Here is a 22304-nt window from a genome sequence, read left to right on the forward strand (position 1 = left end):
ACTTCTGAATGCACATGCTGCCAGGACCGGGAGAGACTGCTACTGCTCAAGCTGCAGAGCTGGCTGGCTCTGCAGGGAACCCCTTAGGACCCTCCCTGGGGCAAAATGCCATGCTCTGGGGAGAATGGCTGCATAGCTGAGCGTGCACCAAGATTTGTTACACTGGTGTCCAAGGACGGAGCACCTCTGCTACACGTGCAGGATGACCACCACACCAATGATGCTCTGGGCTGTGGGGGAGCAGCTAAAGCCACAAGGCAGGTGGTCTGCTCAGTAGCCTCAGGCTCCCTCTTGCTTTGGCATCGGGAGCAGAATGAGGTTGGAGTGTACCTCTGTGATTCTTAGATAAAAACAGGAGTGTCATGCTCAAGGGGACCTCTTGATAATGAGGAATAGCTGAGGCACTTGAGTAATTAATCAGAAAAAAATTAAAGAGACAGGAGCAAATTTGTGGCATCCCAAGTCAGTGCTCAAGTGCTGAGCTTATTCAGATGTCAGCGTTTGGGAGGAAGGAGGTAAGGTGTGACTTTTCATTATGTATATAAAACAACTTGCATCAGGAATAAAGGGATATGTTTCCTTTAGGCCAAACTCAGTACTGACATCCTTCCAGGCAGTAAGGAAAGGAACAAGAGGCAAACTGGCGGGGGAGACCCTGTGCTCCAGGGGAGGATGTGAGGCTTTGAATTTCACCCCAGCTCTCTCATAACACCTCTGTCCTCGCTTTGCTATTGACAAGCTCCGAGGCCTAAACAGCCAAGTTCGCGCTTTTCCTAGCCACCCCAAGAGGAAAGGAACCTGTCAGCTTCCCCAGAAGGGAAAAGGAAAACAAAGTCAAAAGGAAAAGCTCAAGTTGCGTCTTGGCTGTTTGAAGGCACAAGGCAGAAGAGCGACAGGTTCTATGCAGAGGTACCCTGGGACCCTGGGGAAGGAAACCTGAAAGTGGAAGTTTTAATGAGCTGCAGCAGCTCTTTGATAGGCTCTGATGTTAAGATGGAAAGGGAGCATTTGCAAGTGGAGCCTTCCAAGAGTGTGGTGTTTAGGAAGCAATTTTCCCCCTGGCCATCTTTCCCGTTGGGGTATTCAAATGAGGCCTGAAGTCATCAGGGCCCTGAGGTGGGGTTCCAGGCACTGTGATTTCCCCCCAGAGCTGCTGCTCTGAGTAGCTGTACAACAGCCTCTCCGAGATGGATTGAGAAGGTATGAAAGGAAAGGCATAAAGTTAAAGACAAGATTAATAAAATCTGATGAAAGAAAATGCTGCTAACCAACCTAGCAGATCAAATTACATTTACCACCTCAGACAGGGGCAGGGTAATCATGAGTAATAAGTTCAGGATCTGGAAAGAAAACATGAGCTAAGTAACTTAACAACAGGCATCACCAGGGGAAGGCCCTGGCTCACCTTCCCAGGAAAGACTCAAGACGGGGCGTAAAGCCCATCAATCACACAGAGACAAATCTCACTCAGTGGGGCTCCCAGGGAGCCAGCTCTGGATTCTCAAGTTGCCTTTGACTCTACCCTGAGCCAGAAATGTGACAGCCCCAGGTACAGCCTCCATCCAGGAAGCCTCCACCCCACTGCTCAGTGGCTGCCATGCATTCCATTCTGACCTTTGTAGGATCAGGCACAGTCATTATTAGACACAGGTGGTCTTGTGTCTATTATGAATTTCTGCTCTACTGGCTGAGTCTATTCCCTGATATTGGGGGTGTCTCTAAGTTTCAGAAAACCATTCTTCTCCCAGGTCAGTCTGAACCCCCAGATAGCAGACCAAATACCCTGTTTTCTGTAGTTTCTTTCTGCTACCCCTCCCCCAAGAGCCCTTGGAGACCATTACAGCTTAGTGGAACAGCAATCTGATTTAATGAATTCCTATCAAGCCTCCAAGAAGTCTCTGTATAGGAATGTGGGCCAGGAAATGCAAACTGACTGGTCAGGTTGGGCTTCTGGCCTATGTAGAAGAGTCATGAACTTTCTCTGGACCTCATGTATAAGCTAAACCTGTGATGAAAGAAGGCTCCACCACCTCTTTCACCTCCTCGTCCTTGCTAAATGGATGGAGGCTTATCTGTTGCTCCATTTCTGCCCTGTACAGCTTTCCTTCTCCAGGTAGGACCAAAAACCCACGCCTCCTGGCTCTGGCCCAGAAGTGGACAGGATAACATCTTAGGGAGAAGCCATCTGGCTTTAAGGTGAGTAATACTCTAGAAATCCAGCCCTATTCATAGAAGGGGAATCCCTTCTGCTCAAAGGCTAAAGAGACCCAGGAATTTGGCTGTCAGCTCTGGGGGTCTTCAGAGGAGGGGTCTTCAGATCATCTGCTCCTTCCCATCCCTGCTCCTTGAACCAAGCTGTCAGTTTCCCTGTCCTGCTCCTCAGCAGGGTTCTCCTTCAGCTGTGGGTTCTTTAGCTCCCTGGCTGATGGGCTTCCCACGTTCTGGGCTCATGGAGGCCTGTCCTTGTCCTCAGGATCTATCCAGCACCCATCCTGCTCCTAGCTCACAGCTCAGAGTCCCCGTGCAGGGCTTGGAAATGAGGAAGTGTCTTTGGAGCTGTACTTCAGGAACACCTGGCTCCTCTCAGCATGCAAACTGCTCATGTTGCACTTGGTCATCTGAGTCCCTCCTCATATAGTGGGTCACCTCCTTCCAGGTATACAGAAACACAAAGGAGAGGGATATTATTCCCAGATCTTCACTATGAGAGCAGGAGAAAAATAATGAGGACTTCATTTTCCTTTCTGGTTTAAAGAAGGAATGGGATCCCATTCTACTGGAATAAAACATGTTGATCAGAAACTCAGCTGACCAGAGTTCTCAACATATCAGACCTTCTTTCCCCCTCTCTGCCCTTCAGAAATGAGGAATTGAAAATAAGCACCTAGTTGTACTCTCGCCTACTTGCCCACCTGTCTAAAGCTTATTGAGCACACAGGACTTTGTCAGAGATGGCACAGAAGGCTCCTAGATTCTACCTTGGGGACAATGTGTGGGTGTTATCCAACAAGCTGGCCCAGCTGAATCTCCAGCTCAGGATCTAGCTCGCTCTTCTGAATGAGGCAGCAGCACAGCCCAGTCTGCAAAGACTCAATCTCTGCTTATCAAAGTCTACTTGCTTTGATCAGCAACTGAACTCAGTCCTATGTTCTGGAAGGACATACATCAAATTGTCAACCGTGGTTGCCTGAGGGCTGGGGCTGAGTGGGAGCAGAGAGAGGGGTACTTTCTCTTTTCACTCTAAAAACTCCATATAGCTTTTTCTCTTTTTATATGGAGAATGTATTCTGGACTCCTCCAAACATTAGAATCAATTAATAAATGGTCAAGAAGGAAAAGGAAGCAAATGTTCTCAAAAGCACTTAGATGGAGGCTAAGGTGGAAGAAGAGCTAGGCAGGAAGATAACCACTCTTTGTAGCCACAGAAAGACCCAGAACAGATATTCTCAAAGCTGTCCTCCCCAGATTGGACGTGGCTCAGCTCACTCCCTCTGACTGGTGTCTTCCGGTTTTCTGCCCCTGAAGATCGAGAGCCTCCGTACTTCCAGTCAAATCCTCCCTTGACTTTCTCGAGCTCTGACTTCCCCCGAAGACTTGACGAGTGGCCACCTGCCTGCAAGTTCACCTCAACCAGGTGATCCCCTCCTCACCGGAGAGGTGCTCAGGACACTCGGTGCTATTTTCCTGATTCCAGAACCTCTCAGAACCTCCCAGTCAAAGATGGAACTGTCCCCAGGGTGACAGGATGAACAATTGAGAGGACACGCATTTTAGAAAGGGAAGTCCCTCTCCCACTGATCGCTTCAGAGGCACAGCCCGTGCCTCACTCTCTGCCTTGGGAGCAGCACAGAAAACGGAAGCCTGACAGCTGGCCAGGCCACCAAGGCCCCCTGCACCTTGGTTACCACCCGCCGCTGGTGCTCTTACCTACAGATGTAATTCGTCTTGCAGGAGTCCTGCAAATTCAGGCAGTTGGGCTTGTCCCGCTCCTCGTAGGAGCACACAGGCACGATGGTCTGTCGCCGCCGCTCTGTGCAGGCGATGTCCCGGCAGGAGCAGAACAGCATGCCATAGCTGTGCTTGGCGGGGACCTTGTCAAAGAACTGCCGCAGGGCCTTGTGGCACTTGCGGCGGTTGCAGACCTCGTTGGACATGCTGGTGGTGCACGGGGTGATGTAGGCGCTCCGGTACTTCTTGCAGGTGTCGTCCAGGTTGCAGGCCTTGGCTGCGTCCAGGCAGTTGTTCCCCTTAGGAATGTGCTCCACTGCAAGGCAGAGAGAAGCAGTGAGATGGTGGCGTGGGGTCTGCCCACGCCCACCCTGTTTGCACTGAGATCTTGACATTCACCTGGCCGGGTTGGCAGCTCTAGAACTCAACAGATTTTGGAGCTAATAACTTAATGACTTCATGGCAAGGAGAAAGTGTTCGGGGTGCGAACAATGGGTGTGTACAGCGACACACAAGCCCCTGGAATTCCCCTAGATGTGAAAATAAGTAAGTGCTATGGAGTGAGGCCAAAGGAACTCAGGCACCTGCCTGGCTGGGAGCAAACAAGGCAACAGGAGAATGTTTCCAGCTCCTGCTCTGTAAACTGAAATTAGGATCAAAGAAAACAGCAACAAATTATATACTTGTTCATGATACAGTATATAAATGATATGCTGAATGCAAGTATAATTGCCATGCAATCCTTCAGGAATATAATTATGTAATAAATGCATATAGTACATGCTAATTACTATATGATTACAGAGTAATTACATGGTTATTTGAGCCCAGAAGACAAAATATTATGCCAGCCTCTCTAAACAGGAAGAAGCAACTACAATGAAGCTGTATTTAAGTTTCAGCTCACAGGCCATTGGAAGAAAACCAGAATAAATCACATAAAAATTTGCAAACTTCAATTACCACTTAACTTGCCACATACAAAAAGTCAGTTCTATGAGTACTGAAGTTTCCAATTAGGAAAATTCAGCTAGGAATTTTGGATTGAATTTCAATGGACTTCAAAGCACGGGTTTTAGGAATCTCACGAAACATATGCTGCCTTCCACTCAAGCCCTCTCTGCTCCTGCTGCCAGAGAAACCAGAGCCATCCACTGTGGGGCTGTTCTCCTACAGCCTGGACAAGAGCATCGGGGACCTGTGTCCACTGGGTGGCTGGGCATGCTGGCCAACACCCCATCCAATGGGTAAAGTTACAAATAAATGGAAAAGGGGGCTTGAGCTGGTTCCTACATAGGGGTGCTCTGCAGGAAGAAGGAGTGATGGAAAAACTTGACAGAGTCAAATGATAAGGTGGAAGACTGATAAGTAGGTGTACCAGTGACCCTCTGGAGAGGACAGGAAGGTGGCAGATAAGTTACGCATAACTATGAGATTAGACACCCCAGCAAGTCCCTGCTCTGCCCTCAGCCCCTGTGTGAATTCTGTGACTCCCTTCCAACCTGTTGTTGAGGGCATTTGGAAAATTACAAGAGAGAAGAGGGTGCAGGAGGGTCGTGGGGGACTGAAAGACAGGGCATTGCATTTCTGCACATCTAAAGGGCACACGGAATGTTATTCTACCTTAAAAAGGTAGGAAATCCTGCAATCCAGAACAACAGGAATGAACCTTGAGGACATGACACCAAGTGCAATAAACCAGTCAGAGAAGGACAGATACTGCATGACTCCATGCCTATGAGGAATCTAAAATTCTCAAACCTACAGGAACAGAGAGTGGGGAAAATGCTGGCTGGGGTGGGGGATGGGTGGGGAGTTGCTACTCAAAGAGAATACTGTTACAGCTGGGCACACTAATAAGTTCTAGGAATATGCCTCCAACCTCCTTCCTGTAATTAGTTATCAATACTGTACTGTGGACTTACAATTTTTTCAAGAGGGCAGATTGCATGTTAAATGTTCTCATTATGATTTCACACACAAAAAAATTAATTAAAAAAATTTCAGGGCACACAAAGTAATTTCAACATTTCAGGGAAAGGAAAAGCCTTCCTTGCTGTATTGCCGGGCCTTGCTTTAAGAATACCCAAAAACTCTGAGACCACAACTTTCTACTGGGGCACCATGAGCCGTGTTTTATTTTGTGTCCCAGGTTCATGTTTCTGACATCTGCATCCAGAAAATTTAATGTGGAAGATAATAAACAAGAGATGTAGCCTTTCTGGGGTGTGTGGCGCAGGGGCTGAGCAGCTACACAGGCAGCCCTGCCAGGTTAACAAGCCACCTGGAACTGGCCCTCCATCATGCTCTTCCAGGCCTGCTCCTGACCCCACACGCAAGACTCCTCAGACTCAAGGAGGGAAGAAGCCACCATGTTCCTTTCCACAGACACTGGGGCCTCAAGGCCTTGGCCACACTTCCAGCCTTCTCCTTTTAGACTTCTAATGCTGTGCTACTGGGCCCAAAGACAAAGATTTACATTCTTGAAGGTCTACCATTTTCTAGATTTCTAAGTTATGCATTTTTATGATAATCTAAAAGAAATTAATAACTCATACTCTGGATCATCTGGATCAGACCCTTAAGGCTGAATCTAAGTACGTGTATCATTTAACTACCTGATTTACTTCCGCATTGGTGTACAATGAATGGAACTCTATAATCTTTCACTGAAAGTAAAATAAACCAGAGGCACGGAAGTGGATTAACAGATAGGTAACGTAGCCAGTGATACATGAACAAGCAGTTCACACAAGTGGAGAAAAGTGGCAGAAAATGATGTCATCACATGGCACCCAGCAACACAAGCCTGCTAAACTGGAACACCCAGTGCTACATTCAGATCATAGACACCAACTGAGTTGCAGTAAACACTATCATCCCTCATACAAAATTAATGTTATTAGCTTGCATTTCACTTTTTTCAAAGTTTTGTTTATACTTAATTTAAATGTATTGCCTTTATAGTTATGTACCAACAAAGAATAAAGCTTTTTATGTTGATCCATTTTATATAATATTGCAATAAAAATAATAAAAGTCAGCACATCACATCCAGGAAATTTCTTTTTCTCTGGAAGTAGTCCATATAATAACACACAAGCTTGAAAAAAATTGGTCTAGTGTATATCTTCTTTGGTGTAATAATGTTAGTTGCCTTTTTAAAGTTGTTAAAACTGTATAAGCTATTAAGTTTTTCCTCTTGATGTTATCAAAAAAGAAAAGTAATATTTTAAAGGAAAAGCTTTGTACAAAGTGGAAGCAGGGTGAGTTATTTTATGTCTAAACCAATTGCTCAAAGCTAACTTCATTTAGCAGTGGCTGTGACTTAGTCTCACTTTCTACTGATTCTGTTTCTATCACTATACAAGCCTTGTCAGAGCACCTCTCCGTACCACTGTTTCAGAGCCTGTGACAAATTCCAGAATGTATAACCTGGCACATTCGGTAGGACAAAACCAATTATTCATGTCCAGATCACAGGTCAATGCATGACAACTTTTTTGTTTCTGATTCAAAGCATTCACACAAAACATTCTCATGACCCTTCTCAACTTGATGTATGAGATCAGAACACCTAGATACAAGAAGCAAAAAAGAGGAAAGGAGAAAATAACAGATGAAGACTGCTTGCAAACATGGATGTAAAACTCTTCCCTGAATTTTGGTAAATTGTATTTAGCAATATGTTAAGAGGATAAGGTATCATGAACCAATGGTTCATAGCCCAAGAATGCAAGATTGGTTTAATATTTTAAAATTAATGTAATTTATCACAAAACAGAATACAAGAGAAAACCATATGATTGTTTAAATAAAGAAAAAGCATCCAAAAATTTTTAATACTCATTCATCATTAAATATGCTCAGCAAACTAAGAGACAAGAGTCTCTCCAACCTGATAAAGAGCAACTATGAAAAACTTAGCTAGAATCACATCTCATGACCAAATTTTGACTCTCACTCCTTAAGATCAGGAACCAAGAATACCCACTTTTACCCCTTTGAGTCATACTGGAGCTTCTAGCCTTTGCAATAAATCAATGGAAAGAAATAAAAAGTATAGAAGTTGGAAAGGAAGACATCTCTATTTGCAGGTGACTCATCAGGCATAGTGGCACACACCTGTAATCCCAGTGGCTCAGGAGGCTGAGGAGGATCTTGAGTTCAAAGCTAGCCTGAGCAACAGTAAGGCACTAAGCAACTCAGCGAGACCTTGTCTCTGAATAGAATACAAAGGAAAAAAAAAAAAAGGGCTGGGGGTGTGGCTCAGTAGTTGAATGTACCTGAGTTCAATCCTTGGTACCCCTCCAAAATCTATTTGTAGGTGACTTAGAAAAATACTAAAAATCTACAATAAGGAAAGGATACAAATTTAATGTACAAAAATAAATTGTACTTTTTTAAATGTTTGATTTTTAAATTTTTATTTTTTGACAAATTAACAATTGCATATATTATGGGCTGCAATGTGATATTGTGATATCTATATATGACACTGTGGAATGATCGAATCAATCTAGCTAACATATTAATCACTTCCATATGTTAGCTGCAAAAAAAAAAAAAGTCAAGAAATTTTTACACGTAACTTTGTTTTTACAATAGTATCAAATAAAAGTACTTAGGAATGAATTCAACAAAGCATGTGCAAGACCCCTACACTGATTTTAAAAAATAAAAAAGCACAGCTGGTAAAAATTAAAGAAGTGTATACCATGTTCATGGATCAGAAGACTCAATATTATTAAGATGTCAATTACGTCCAAATCGTAGCATTTTGGAATGGACAAGCAGATTCTAAAATTTACATGGAAATGCAAAAAATACATTCATATATGAATAAGATAACAAGGCTGAAGGACTTACACTGATTTGCTATAAAGCTACAGTTACCTAGAGTGTGGTATAGCATAGGCATAAGCAAATTAAACAATGGAACATAAGACAGAACCAAATATACCCACATTGAATATAGAGTCATTGGACTTTTGATGACCTTACTAAGGAGGAAATTATTTTTCACAAATGGTATTAGATTCTCTGTACATGAAGTACTGGGATAAGTGAAACTAATTTATTATATAAAATAATCAAGAGTGGTTGCTACTGGAGAATGGGAGTGGGGACTGGCTGGGAAGTAAGAAGAAACTTTCTGAGGTGCTGGCAATGCTCTATGTCTTCACAGGGCGTGGGTTTAGCAGCTTAGGTCAAAACTCAGAGAACGGGACCCTGAAGGCTGTGCATATGTAAACATCACCTCAGAAACAAAAAAAAACTAGACAAACATTGAACGCTGGCTGGTGATATATATATATATATATATATATATATATATATATATATATTGAAGTTTTTAAGAGAGAGTACTGAGATCTGCATTTTAAAAAATTTAAGGGATGAATAGAGGGACCCTTCATAAAGCAACTACATTCAAATGTTAATGGTAGAATCTAGGTGCTGGGGATATGCTAACCATAAAATATTTTCCACTTTTCTGTATGTTTGTAAATGTTCATATTGAAATTAAACCTCTATCTCTCACCCTGCAAAAAAATCAGCTCAAAGTGGATCAAAAACTTAGGCACTAGAACAGAGACCCTATGCCTAATAGGAGAAAAAGTAGGCCCAAATCTTCATCATGTTGGCTTAGGACCTGACTTCCTTAACAAGACTCATAAGGCACAAGAAGTAAAATCGAGAATCAATAAATGGGATGGATTCAAACTAAACAGTTTCTTCTCAGCAAAGGAAACGATCAATAACGTGAAGGGAGAGCCTACAGAATGGGAGAAAACCTTTACCACATGCACCTCATATAGAGCACCAATCTCTAGGATACATAAAGAACTAAAAAAACTTAACACGAAAAAAACAACCCAATCAATAAATGGGCTAAGGAACTGAGCAGACATTTCACAAAAGAAGATATACAATCAACAAATACATGAAAAAATGTTCAACATCTCTAGCAAAATGTAAATCAAATCCACTCTACAATTTTATCTCACTGCAGTCAGAAAAGCATTTATCAAGAATATAAGCAATAACAGTGTTGGCGAGGATGTGGGGAAAAGGTACACTCATACTTTGCTGGTGGGACTACGTGGTGGTGGTTGATGCAACCACTCTGGAAAGCAGAATGAAGATTCCTCAGAAAACTTGCAATGGAACCATTATTTGATCCAGCTAACCCATTCCTCAGTTTATACCCAAAGGACTTAAAATCAGCATACTACAGTGACTCAGCCACATCAATGTTTACAGCAGCTCAATTCACAATAGTTAAACTATGGAACCAACCTAGATACCCTTCAACAGATGAGTGGATAAAGAAATTGTGGTATATATACACAGTGGACTATTACTCAGTCTTAAAGAAGAATGAAATTATGGCATTTGCAGGTAAATGGATGGAACTGGAGAATATCATGCTAAGCAAAATAGTTCAAAACCCAAAAACCAAAGGCAAAATGTTTTCTTTGATAAACAGATGCTGATCCATAATGGAGGTGGGGTAGGGAAGAATGAAGGAACTTTCGATTGGGTAGAGGGGAGTGAGGTGAGGGGGGAGGGGAGTAGAAAGGACGGTGGAATGAGACGGACATTATTACCCTATATAAATGTATGATTACACACCTGGTGTGACTGCACCACGTACAGCCAGAGGAAGAAGAAGTTGTGCTCCATTTGTGTACAATGTGTCAAAATGCATTCTACTGTCATGTAGAACTAATTAGAACAAATTTTTTAAAAAAAGTAAAAAAAAAAAATCTTGGGAAAAGTAGGTTCAGGTATACCTTACCATGACTCTTTTTAAAAACATCATGCAGTTATACACAGCATATGAAAAATAATTCTCAGTCCCTCCATCCCTTTCACCTTCCTTCTTACTCCCTCACAGACCCACCGCCACCTCTTCCGAGTGCTGCGAGTCCTGCTGTCTTCAAGTTCAAAATAAACACTCCTGAAATCACAGGACACACACACGAGCGTGGAGCCTCTACCTGGCATGATTGCTCCCCTGCATCTCTGAAATGGATTCCCCACTGCACAAAAGTCCTACTGCAAGGACTGGAGGGCAGAGGGGTGAGTGGGGAGAAAGGTTCGAGGTATGCCAGCGAAGATCCCACCCCAGCTCCCCTCGCCCGGAGGAGCAGGGGCACGCCTGTGCTTTAGGATCTGGGCACAGCGCCCTGTCGCCTGCGTGGGAAGGCTTGGGAACAGCTTTGCCATAACTTTCATACTGTCCTCTCCACAGCTCATTTTAGAGCTCGGTGTTACGACGCTGCGCCCCCCTCCCCTCCACCTCTAATCTCTCCCTCCATCTGCTGTTATTCATTCTTTAACTTGGTAGGATGTCTGAGATGCCGTCTGAATGGGAATGTTCTCAGAATGAAGGCTGTTTACTAGAAATGCGTTTTCGGGGGGCCGGGCGTCTGGGTCTGCTCAGCTAACGTGCTCTCCAGCGTGGGCCCGCAATGGCTTATGGAGGATGCCATTTAACCAGCTTTTCATTTCAAAGCTCCACCCAGCCGTGTCTTTCCTTTGCAGGTTACAGATTGCTTTCTCCACCAGCGTTCGAAGCCTCTCTGGCTGGGATGGCATCCGACTAGGGCTTCTTTCTTATTTTCTTGGGCATGAGAGGGATAGCATTCATCACAACCAGAGGCCCAGACCCCAACACATGCTATGCAAAGGGCCGACCCTTGCCCCTGAATCGATGGATATTAGGAATCAGTGGATATGGAGTTTAAGTGGTCCAATCACCTGGGTGTCTCTGTTAAGTCAGTTTCCCTCTGTGGGCCTTGATTTCTCCATTTGTGAGATGAAATACCCAAGGAAACTCCAAAGGTCGAGATTCTTTGGTTTGATGGTTATAATATGATTTGCCTTTTCTAATTTTAACTTCATATATTTAGGATCAAGTGATGATCAGGGAGAGAATAAAACCCCAGTCAGCCTGAGGTTCTGTGTACTCCAAGGTGCTGCCTCTCACTCTCTGCAGCTCCGTGCAGTCCATGGACCAATGATTTCAAGCCTGACCCGACAGCAGAGCAAATGTAAAGGTCCCTCCAACTCAGCGGGATGTGGAGATGTCAGGGATGAATTATGCCCAGAGAGAAGCTTTCATATTCTAAATTCCTCTGGAGCAAGGAACTGCCTTCATCCCCCAAACAATCCTCACACTGTCCCAAATCAAAGAGGCTATCACTGTGGCCGGCAGCAGCCCCTTTTTATTTACACTTAGAAAATGTCCCTGCAATTGGCAAACACCAGTGCCAGCTTACCAGTGGAAATGATTCAGGAGGAAACACAGATGCAACCAGCTAGAAATCCATTTCTATAGATTAGGAGGTGGAATCAAGTAGTAAATGTATTAAAATATGCATGGCCTGCCTGCAAGGGGATGTAGTGAGCAGAAAGTTCAGGAGACACAGCGAGAGAGCATTATTTACAAAGGCATGCCCATTTCCGGGTATCTCCTGACTTCTTTCTAGGGCTGCAGAATTGAATTCACAACTCGTTCCCTCTTTCTTCAGACTTGATTAATCACCGAGTTAACATAACTGCTATTCTTCTTCTAATAGGCGCCCTCTCATGTGTTATCCCAGCAAATAAAAAATGGGCAAAAAGCACTCAGAGCTTTGCAGGGACGAGCAAGCTTTCCTGGAAGCTCATGTTGAGGTTTAGATCTGATATCCCCGTGGATCAGATGGCAAATCTGATCATACGGGTTGTGACCCTTGTAATAGATCCTTCAAGAGCTTGGCCTTTTCCAGCTGGGGTGCCAAAAATTACATTTAAAATGTGTGTGTTGGCTGTTGGGGCCCATTTTGTCTTTCACACACCGTTTCAGACCTATTGTATTACACAATGATGAATTCCCTCCTAGTCCTGTTTTTTCCATATCTTACACAACTACATTAAGCCTCAAGCCATACTCGAGTTTCCTCAGGGGCTGACAGCGATGGAATTATTTTGAATACCTATGAATCTGGAAATAATTCTTCTGTCTGGTGAAGACAGTTCCCAGCCTTAACCGCAACTCATCCCTTAGACTTCCATTTCCTTAATGTACTTACTGTCGCCTGCCTGCACCCCCACCCCCAGCCGCCTTCCATACCTTAAAAAATTAGATGTCGCCTATAAGGGGTGTGCAAGTCACAGGCTGGCTTCTGCACAGTGATTAATAGTGCTGTCTCAGCAAATGGGATCATTACATTTTTAATTAACCTCTCCAACCTCCTCCACCTTTTCCTTTTGTTATACATTGGATCCCTGAAGTTTTCTATTTGTTTATGTTCAACAAGGTTTGAAACAAAGGCATGAATAATGATCCTGGATGATGCAGGAATCCGTGCTCCAGGTGATGTGTCTGGTGGATGAGGCACCTCGGTGTGTGTCAGATGCAGGGACAGGCACGCAGAACTTGGTGGCTGGGTTCCCACCTAATTTTTGTTTTGGCAGCTTAGTGTTATTTAATGGCCTTGGCTACCAGGAAACTGGCTTTTTAAAATCTCTTTCAACCTAATTATAATTACAGTGTATAAATCATACAATGATCAATTATAAAAATCTCGGGTTCATAAATATTTAACTTAGCATTTAAATCCACACTGCAGGAGTGCATGAAATTTCTGAGCCCATCTCTTTGCAAACAACTGCTTTATTACAGTTCCAATGCCAATTACTGCGAACTGCACCGAGTCTGTCTTGCGGCATACTCAGGCACATATTTGAGCATAATGCCTTTCTGAGTATTAAAATGGCATGATTTCGTTATTTCTAAAATATGCATGCCTTCCATTAAAAATTTCTTTTTGCCAAGACTCCTATCGCCATCTTTTAATTCCTCAAGCATAGAGAAGCAATAATTATGATATTAGACATAGATATACTCATTAAAATATATTTTATCTAGTGTAAGATTGATTCCAAGATAATTGAGGTCAGATTTGTTTGAAAAATGTATTGTGACATGCGCAAATGCTGATGCGAAGAGGAAATGATCTTCCAGGAGGACTCAAGCAAACAGCTAAATATTTTTCAGCAAAATCATAAAAGCATAATTGGATTTCAATTTAGCAATAGTGGGCCTAAGACAGGCCATTTTTAATAATCTAATTATGTGCTCAGGGCCTATTCCAGAACTCAACGACAGCTACAGAACTATTAATTGTACTCAATCCTGTTGCATCTTCAACCATGAAATTCTCTATTACATGTAGGGCTGGCTCTCGGTTATGGTTCTTTTTATCCCCCCCCCCATCTCAGATAATCTTTATAGCATCCAAATATGCCTACTCCTTTGATTTTCTAAAAGCAAAATCTTTTAATGACTTTCTCTAGATCATAAAAGGAGCTCAGATTTGTGGTCCTTCTACAGACATAATGTACAGTGAGATCTACAAATATTTTCCCTATTTTTATGAAGATGCAGCAAGCAGCACCCGCTTTTGTCTGGTTTTCATTAATTAATGGTATTTAATTGCTAACATCTCATTAGCAGTAAAATTAATGAGAATTTCAACTACAGGAAAAATCTGCATGATAATATAAACCTAATTCATTTTATGGGGTACAAAGCATAGTTCCACTAATGCCTAGCTTGCATAAGCTCTACTGACATTTGGCTACTTCAACGGTAAAGGGGGTAAAGAGCCAGATACTACTACAAAACCAGGGCTGCTTCTCCCCAGAGGAAACAATAAATGTGGGCCAGTCCAGCAAGAAAGAATCCAAGACCACCAACTTTCCACCAACAGGTTGCTACACAGAGGACTGGAAGCATAATATGGAGGGGTTTGTTTAAAATAATTTTCTTGATTACTGTTAAATTAAAAGACACCCTGAAAACAATGCATCTAAACTTTTAAACTAGCAAACACAAATTTAGGAATGTCGAAGTATAGGACATGCCGGGCAGTTGGACACTTTATCTCAAGGAGGTTGCCAGCACTCTGGACATTTCAGACATTTGGTGAAACTGTTTTCCTGGAACCCTGAAGCATGTTCTTTGAAATATCCTGCACAACACTGAGTCTTCGCATCAGGGGTAGGTTTTAAAAGCCAGATATTCTTTAGTAGTAAGAGTGTTGAATAAAGTAGGTGATGATGCTGGGTAATGCTTCAGGGGAGAAAATCAAGGATGAATATCTGTAAGGACTGAGACTATTACATGAAGTGGCTTTCTCTGTGGGTGTTGAGCCAAAGACAGGTGGCTCCTCAGGGCGGCTACCTGGAAGGGGAACATTCGTTCGGATGAACATGTTCTGGGTGGGCTCCTGATTCACAGGCACATAGGACATCTGCCGTGTTCCTCTGACGGGTTGGAGCAACAGGATGTAATCTGAGGGAGGCAGAGGCCTGAATGGCATGTGCCCTATATAACTTCCTAAAATTTGTTCTAGTTTATGATATATACAGTGCAAAAAAAAGAAAAATAAAAAAAAGAAAAAAAAAAGTTTGCATTCTAAAGCTGAGGAATCCGATGAAACAATGAAGAATGAAGAGGCTGAAGATCCTATTAAGTAGCCAGGATGATGCTGAGATAATAATGAATCATTGATGATGTCGGTGGTTGTCAGGACCCTCACAGTGCGGATTTCAGCAAAGATAAGCTAAATATCAGCTCTTTATTTTTAGTTAAAGAGCATAAAATTCAAAGCCTTTCCTCCCACGAGCCTATTTACATACCTGCTGTGCTACCTATTCCCCTTCACCTGCTTCCCAATTAATACCCCATTAAGCAGCTCCACCTGCAGTGGCTTTTACCTTCCTCAGCCCTGAAACCATCACTCACCGCTCAGGCTCGATTGTTTCTTTTGGGAAGATAAACAAAAGCTGCATGAATAATAATGACAGCGCTTTGCCTTTATAGGGTGTGCTTTCCTGAAAGAGTGACCAGTTTCAAGGACAGAGAGCCACGAGCTGGGCAAAAGGGCTTGAGTACCAAAGCTGCATTCTAGAAGTTTGGGGAGAGAAGGCCTGACCATCTTAATTAGTCAGACGTGAATTCTGCGCTAAATGTATATATTTTTAAAGATGCTTTTCATTATAGCATTCAAGGTGTTTTTTGTCCAATTGGGCTAATAAGATGTTGTTTGGCGAAGGGCTCTTAAGTCACCTAGTGTAGCAAAGATGATTATTTCCCTTTCATGTAAGCCTGTTTTAAGCATTTCAATGGTTCCTTCAAGCAGTGACCAAGCCCAGCCACCCTCTGAGAGTCAGTATTTTTACCCAGCTCACAGGTACTTCTGATGATCAGTGCAGAGCTGGCTGATCTTTGGTTGGGTAAATTTTTCCTTTTTACCATCCACCTGCACCCCTACTTAGCTTCCTGGAAAATCCTGGCTTTCCAGTTGGTTCTGGTCACATTTTCAGGAATGTGATCCTGCAGAGGTGCCTCCTAACACATCTTTCAGTTCTCATTCCATGAAGATCTGGTTGACAAGAGGATTTTCTTTGCCCATGTTTCAAGGGTAACTTCAGAATTAAGGTTGGACCAAAATGTAAGAAATGGCCCTCACCCACATTGCTCCCAAGGTGGACTAAGACAAAGGAAGTCAGCAGGACCCCCACCCACCCTCCAGCAACCCAGCATGGCCTCCGTGAGCTGAAGAGGAAGCACAGGAGGCATCACTGTGTGTGTCCACCCATCTGTGTCTCCCTGAGGCTTTGTGTTTCATTTTCATGGGGCATTGGCAAGTCTTCATGCTAATTTTGTTTTGAGCTTTAAATTCATTCCAAATGCACTCACACACATCTGCCCACGGAGCCCGGGTGTAACTCTTGTTAGATCCCCATTTGAAGGAGTACACCAGTTAGCTGAAGGATTAAGTTTAAACCCTGGAATTTTTATACTAGAATTCCTTAGTCAGGCCCTCCATTGCATCTCTGCAACTTAATCTGTGGCTCAGGTCCCTGAAGGAATCCCAGAGTAAATACAGCTCTATTCTCATGGTGCTGGGCACCGAGCCACCTTCCCCCAGGGGTTCTCTCCCACCTGGCTATTGTCCATGGGATGCCAAGAGTCTACAGAGGCAGGAGGAGGCAAGAGAGCAACCCAAAACTAGGGCTGGGTCATCTCTCACGCACATACTAATTAATTGTTGGGTCTCTGATTACATGGACCCCACAGAAATTAAGAAATCAGGAACTAATGAGAACAATCCAAGCACATACAAGCTGATATTTCCACCTAGCTATTTGCTCAGTAAAAAATAGGTATAGCTAGCTTAGGAAAATGTATGTGCTCTACTGAATACTCCTTCAGGTTTCAAAGTGTGCCTTTTCTAATGGAGATCTGAACACACACACTAGTTAGCTTATGTGAGAAATGCCCACTTGAATAGTTAAATTTACCCCAGGCAAGACTAAATGTAAGTGTTAAGGTCAAGATGACTCCATCAGCTTTATGCCCAGAGAGACCACAGCGATACGCAGCACAAGTGCCCAGGTTCAGGCCAGTTGCTAATGCTGCCCAGAGTACCCTAGGGCACACCAGAAGTACAGGGTCACCCTTGGCTAGGGCATGCAGACAACAAAGAAGTGAGAAAGGACAGCCTCAGAATGGCCCACCATGTTGCTCCTCCATGGGGAAGTGTGGAGGGGTGAAAAACTGCCCCATAGGGTGGCCTGGGTCCCTGCCTTGTACTAGTGTATGAGCCTTAGCTTTGCAAGAAATCTTGTTTTAAGACACGGAAGAATCAGTGGAAGCCAGATCTCTGTGATTTCTCATTCCTATCACTATATTGTCAAGCATAGGTATTAATTAGCTTCGTATCCTTTGGTCTTAAAAAGTGAATAAGGAATAACTCCTTAGAATTCCCCAGATGTGTCTACAGTTACTTTCATTACCAGGAAGGATTGCACAGTCTCCCCTGTGGAGTTAATGAACTGACCCAGGAGAACAAGAAGGTTCCTGAGGTGAAAAACACAGCAGGCTATGGTTCCTAAAGCAGGACTGTGAGGTCGGACTGGGAACTGGTTTGATTTGGGCAGGCCGCTGATGTTTCCAGGAACTACAGAGTGCCTTCTTGATAAAAAGAAAACAGAAGTCCATTTGGCTTTTTGGTTGGGAATAAGACATTCTCAAAGCTTCTAGTTGATTTATTGTGTGGGACAGATGATCTTCAATGCCTTATTTAAGAGCTATTAGTTTTAAATGAAAGGATATCCATCCCAGTGGTTTGCTATGAGCCCTTGAAGGATTTAACATGAAAAGTTCTGTTCAATATTATAGGTGGGGCCCTATTTCATGATGACTGGGGATTGGAGTAATGGTGGTTAAAGTTTACGTAGGTCAGAGATCAGGCTTAGGGATACATTTAAAAAAAAAAAGGAAATTAAATATGGCTTCAAATAGCATAATAACACAGGGCCAACATTTTGGAAATCTAACAGATAACCTGAAATTGGTCATTCAGTTCTAATGTGGTTAAAATGAGAAAAGAAAAGCAAATGTCTAAATCTATTTCTTGACACCCACGAGAGGTCCTCTTTGTGCAGCAAAGACTTCTTTAAAGTGCCAATAACTCAGGAGTACTTCTGCATTTGAGAGAGAATCAGAAGGAAATTACTAATGTGATTACAAGCCCTACAGATTCTTGCAAGGAGAGGAATCACAGTCACCTGCTAACTCTGAACACTGCAGACGGGGAAAGGTATCTACAAGAGATTAGTGTGTCAGTAAACACATAAAGTACAGAAGTCCCACATAGTTGACATTTGAAGAACAAAGCCATCCATCAATGTCCTGGCACAGATCGATCAAACAGAATGCTACGGCTGAAAACCTAATAGTATGATGGTAATAATGTAGCCATAAAACCTCTAGTCTATAATTGACTGCTTCCACTTGAAGCTAGCATGTCTCAAACAGTGACTAATGCTCACCTAAAGATTTCACTTGTGTTGAATGACAATCAGTTACAGCTCACACAATTCTCAGTGGATGGCTTGTGCTGGATAATGGCCCAGGGAAAGACACCAGGGTGTGGGGTACAGCCTATTCCAAAATGAGAGATGAAGGTATGTGATGTTTAACTGTGGGTCTCAGGCAAGTCCCCTCTTGGTCATCTCCTTTAGATGTGATGAGGCCCACACTTGCTAACAAAGTAATCCAATTAGAAATGCAGGAGGTAGTGGAATAGGGTACCTGGTAGCAAGTACCTCCCCGGGTTGCCCAGGCCTTGGTTGCCACCTTTTGCCCAGTGAACACTGCCTGAGCCTTAAAAGCTTAAACTCTGGCTCCTGGGAATGTGCACACAAACAAAAGTGGGGTGGGGACAGCATTCCCCTATCTTGGCCCTCGGTCCTCTGCTGTTTTCTTGAGCATATGTGACTACTTGGTGCCAGGCTGGTGAACAGCTTGGCTGGGGAGGTCTTCATGGACAAGAGGTATGTGTGTGTGTGTGTGTGTGTGTGTGTGTGTGTGTGTGTGTGAGCTGTGTGTAAAAAATTGAAGTGTCAAAGAAGAGCTTCCCACTGCCACTAGATGACAAAATGAAAGGTTACTCACCTCTTGGCCCAAATTTGGAGGCTTCCATTTTCACCAGTGGCTGCTGAATGGGCAGGGGCCAAAAGTGCAGGGAAACTCGCTGTGTGCATTTGCCATACCTCAGCGATCCAGTTCAATGATTCCCAGTTGTGAAACGAGACAGAGGAAGGGCTGTGTGCCACACATCTTGGGGTTTCATTCTGTTCTACTTCAATGTGACGTGAGGCTACACCTACATTACTCCAAGACGCTGCCACTTAGGTAATGCTTGATTTTACACCCGAGAATTCCCTTCCCTTCAACACCAGGGAAAGAAACCCTCTGCATCCTTTAGTCCACAAACCTGAGTGACAGCCCCTCTTTAGTTTGGTTCTTAGTAAAAAGAAGTCATCTTCAGTTTTATTATCCCAGAAATCCCAAGACTTTTCCATGCCCCCAAATGCATTTGCAAGTTTCCGCTTCTCATTTAGTCAGAATTTTTTGTTACCAAAAGCAGAAATTTTTATCCGCGGTGTAAGGTTCATTGTAACTAAAAATTGTAATTAATATGTCTGATGGCTTCTAATGGACTTGAGTGTGTGTCAGATTGCTCTGTGCCCTTTGATATCTACTTAAAGGTAATTGGGTAGTCTTACTGATGTATTTTTAAAGAGCAAACTATTGATTAATAATGTTTTGGTATTAATATAACCACTTTGTGTGGATCAAGAAACAACAGTAGAAAACCCATATTTATCTACAAATTAACAACTCCATATAGATCTGTTACTTTAAGCTAAATGGGGTGCATCCGCTCATTACATTCCAACAGGGACTAGACTCCTCATAATAAAGATTAAAGCCCAAGTTGGCCTTATTTTTCCACTGCGTGAAATGAGTGCTATTCCCCACGTCATGCCCCGGTGCCGCTGAAGCTCGGTTGCAGTAAAGCACAGGTCCACTTCCTGCTCTGACAGGCCGGTATTTTTAACGCCCTGCTTGATGAAAACGTTTTATACTACGGGAGCTTTAATTGCTGCCAGGACTGAGCAGAATGAAATAAAAAATGATTGTGCCACACAGGAGGGAGGTGGGGATGATCCCAGCGTTATCTCTGCTTAAAACCAGCTGCACAATTCATATACTCCAAGTGTGTGTGCATTCAAATTGAATTAGCACAAAGAGGAAAAGCTGGGGTCTTTTGGAGACTCGAGGTGAACCAGGTCCCGAGGCCAGGTTCTGGAACTGTGGGAAGAGCACCTTTCAAGCTAACTGGAACTGTCAGTCCTGTTGTTTTTTTTTTAATGCCTACAAGGCCTAAGGGATCTACTGAGAGGTAGGTTTTGAATAAAATTCCTTGGCTGTCTTCAGCATGGGATGATGGGTCCACTCACCCTCGGGCAGCCTGTGTAAACTGGCTGAGTGGCCAAGACAACCCACACACAGCAGCGATGACAGTCTCCATGCTAGGACCCCCAAGCCACATTTTTGAAAGGGTCACTTTTCTCTGAGCCCAAGACAAAATATCCATTTGTCGCAACTGCTCCTGGAACATTATTTAGATTTCTGGCAAGGATACCAGCTGGTAGGATCCCTTGTTCTAGTTTAATTCTCTCCCTTTACCCCTCTGCAATGAACGTGGAGATTCCAACAAGACAGAAGAATGGGGAAATGAACCCAGAGAACTGAGGAACTTGCTTGCACACGTTGAGGTCATGTGATGAAGCTACCAGCACCCTCAGAAGATGACTCAGGTACCCCAACACTAGTCAGATGCTCTGCTATGTGAGTGAGTTAGGCTTATAGGTCAGATGGCCTAAATTGCCCTCCTTGATTCCTTAGAAAACTTGGAATGGAACCACCATTTGACCCAGCTATCCCACTCCTTGGCCTATACCCAAAGGACTTAAAATCAGCATACTACAGAGATACAGTCACATCAATGTTCATTGCTGCTCAATTCACAATAGCCAGATTGTGGAACCAACCTAGATGTCCTTCAGTTGATGAATGGATAAAGAAACTGTGGTATATATATACAATGGAATATTACTCAGCCATAAAGAATGATAAAATCATGGCATTTGCAGGCAAATGGATGAAATTGGAGAATATCATGCTAAGTGAGATAAGCCAATCTCAAAAATCCAAAGGACAAATACTATCACTAATAATGGATGATGACACATAATAGGGGGGTGGGAGGGGTTAGTGTTAGGGTTAGAGTTAGGGTTAGGGAGGGGGGCAAGAATGGAGGAAGGAAGGACTGTATAGAGGGAAAAGAGAGGTGGGAGGGGTGGGGGGAAGGGAAAAAAATAACAGAATGAATCAAACAACATTACCCTATGTAAATGTATGATTACACAAATGGTATGCCTTTACACCATGTACAAACAGAGAAACAACATGTATCCCATTTGTTTACAATAAAAATAAATAAATAAATAAATAAATAAATAAATAAATTGCCCTCCTCACTGCTGTTTGCTAGACCGTCCGCACCATACTCTATTAACTATTCTATCATTGAACGTGAGAACGTTCTGGGGAACTTGGATCCCACTCCCAGGGAGTCTGACTTAGTGAGTGGCTCTGGGGTGAGACCCAGGAATCTGCATTTTAACATTCTCTTATGCAATTCTGCTAGACCACATTTTGGAAAATAAATACTGTACAGATAAAAGAAAATGGCTTCTGAGAAAGTTGAAATCATTAATGACATAAAATTTCCACATACAAAAGTGTGTGACAAGCCATTAATAATCTAAGCAATATTAAATGCTTTAATAATTCTATCACATCATTCATTCGTAGTGTTTATACAATTATTTATAGTTATATGATGAGGCCAGGCCACATAAATTTTGCCCCT

General features: G+C 43.1%; 1 protein-coding gene across 3 annotated transcripts in view; it reads right to left on the reverse strand.

Annotated features, from left to right (window-relative positions):
* The window catches only part of Gfra1 (GDNF family receptor alpha 1), a 193525-nt gene that overhangs the window by 57823 nt on the left and 113398 nt on the right, over positions 1 to 22304 (reverse strand). For all 3 annotated transcript variants that reach the window (XM_047553994.1, XM_047553995.1, XM_047553993.1), the window contains one exon: positions 3928 to 4264. In XM_047553994.1, coding sequence (XP_047409950.1) covers positions 3928 to 4264 — 337 coding nt within the window. The remainder of the gene's footprint in view (positions 1 to 3927; positions 4265 to 22304) is intronic.

This window comes from Sciurus carolinensis, chromosome 5 (genome assembly GCF_902686445.1).
Source record: "Sciurus carolinensis chromosome 5, mSciCar1.2, whole genome shotgun sequence".
In the NCBI taxonomy this organism is placed as follows: Eukaryota; Metazoa; Chordata; class Mammalia; order Rodentia; family Sciuridae; genus Sciurus; species Sciurus carolinensis.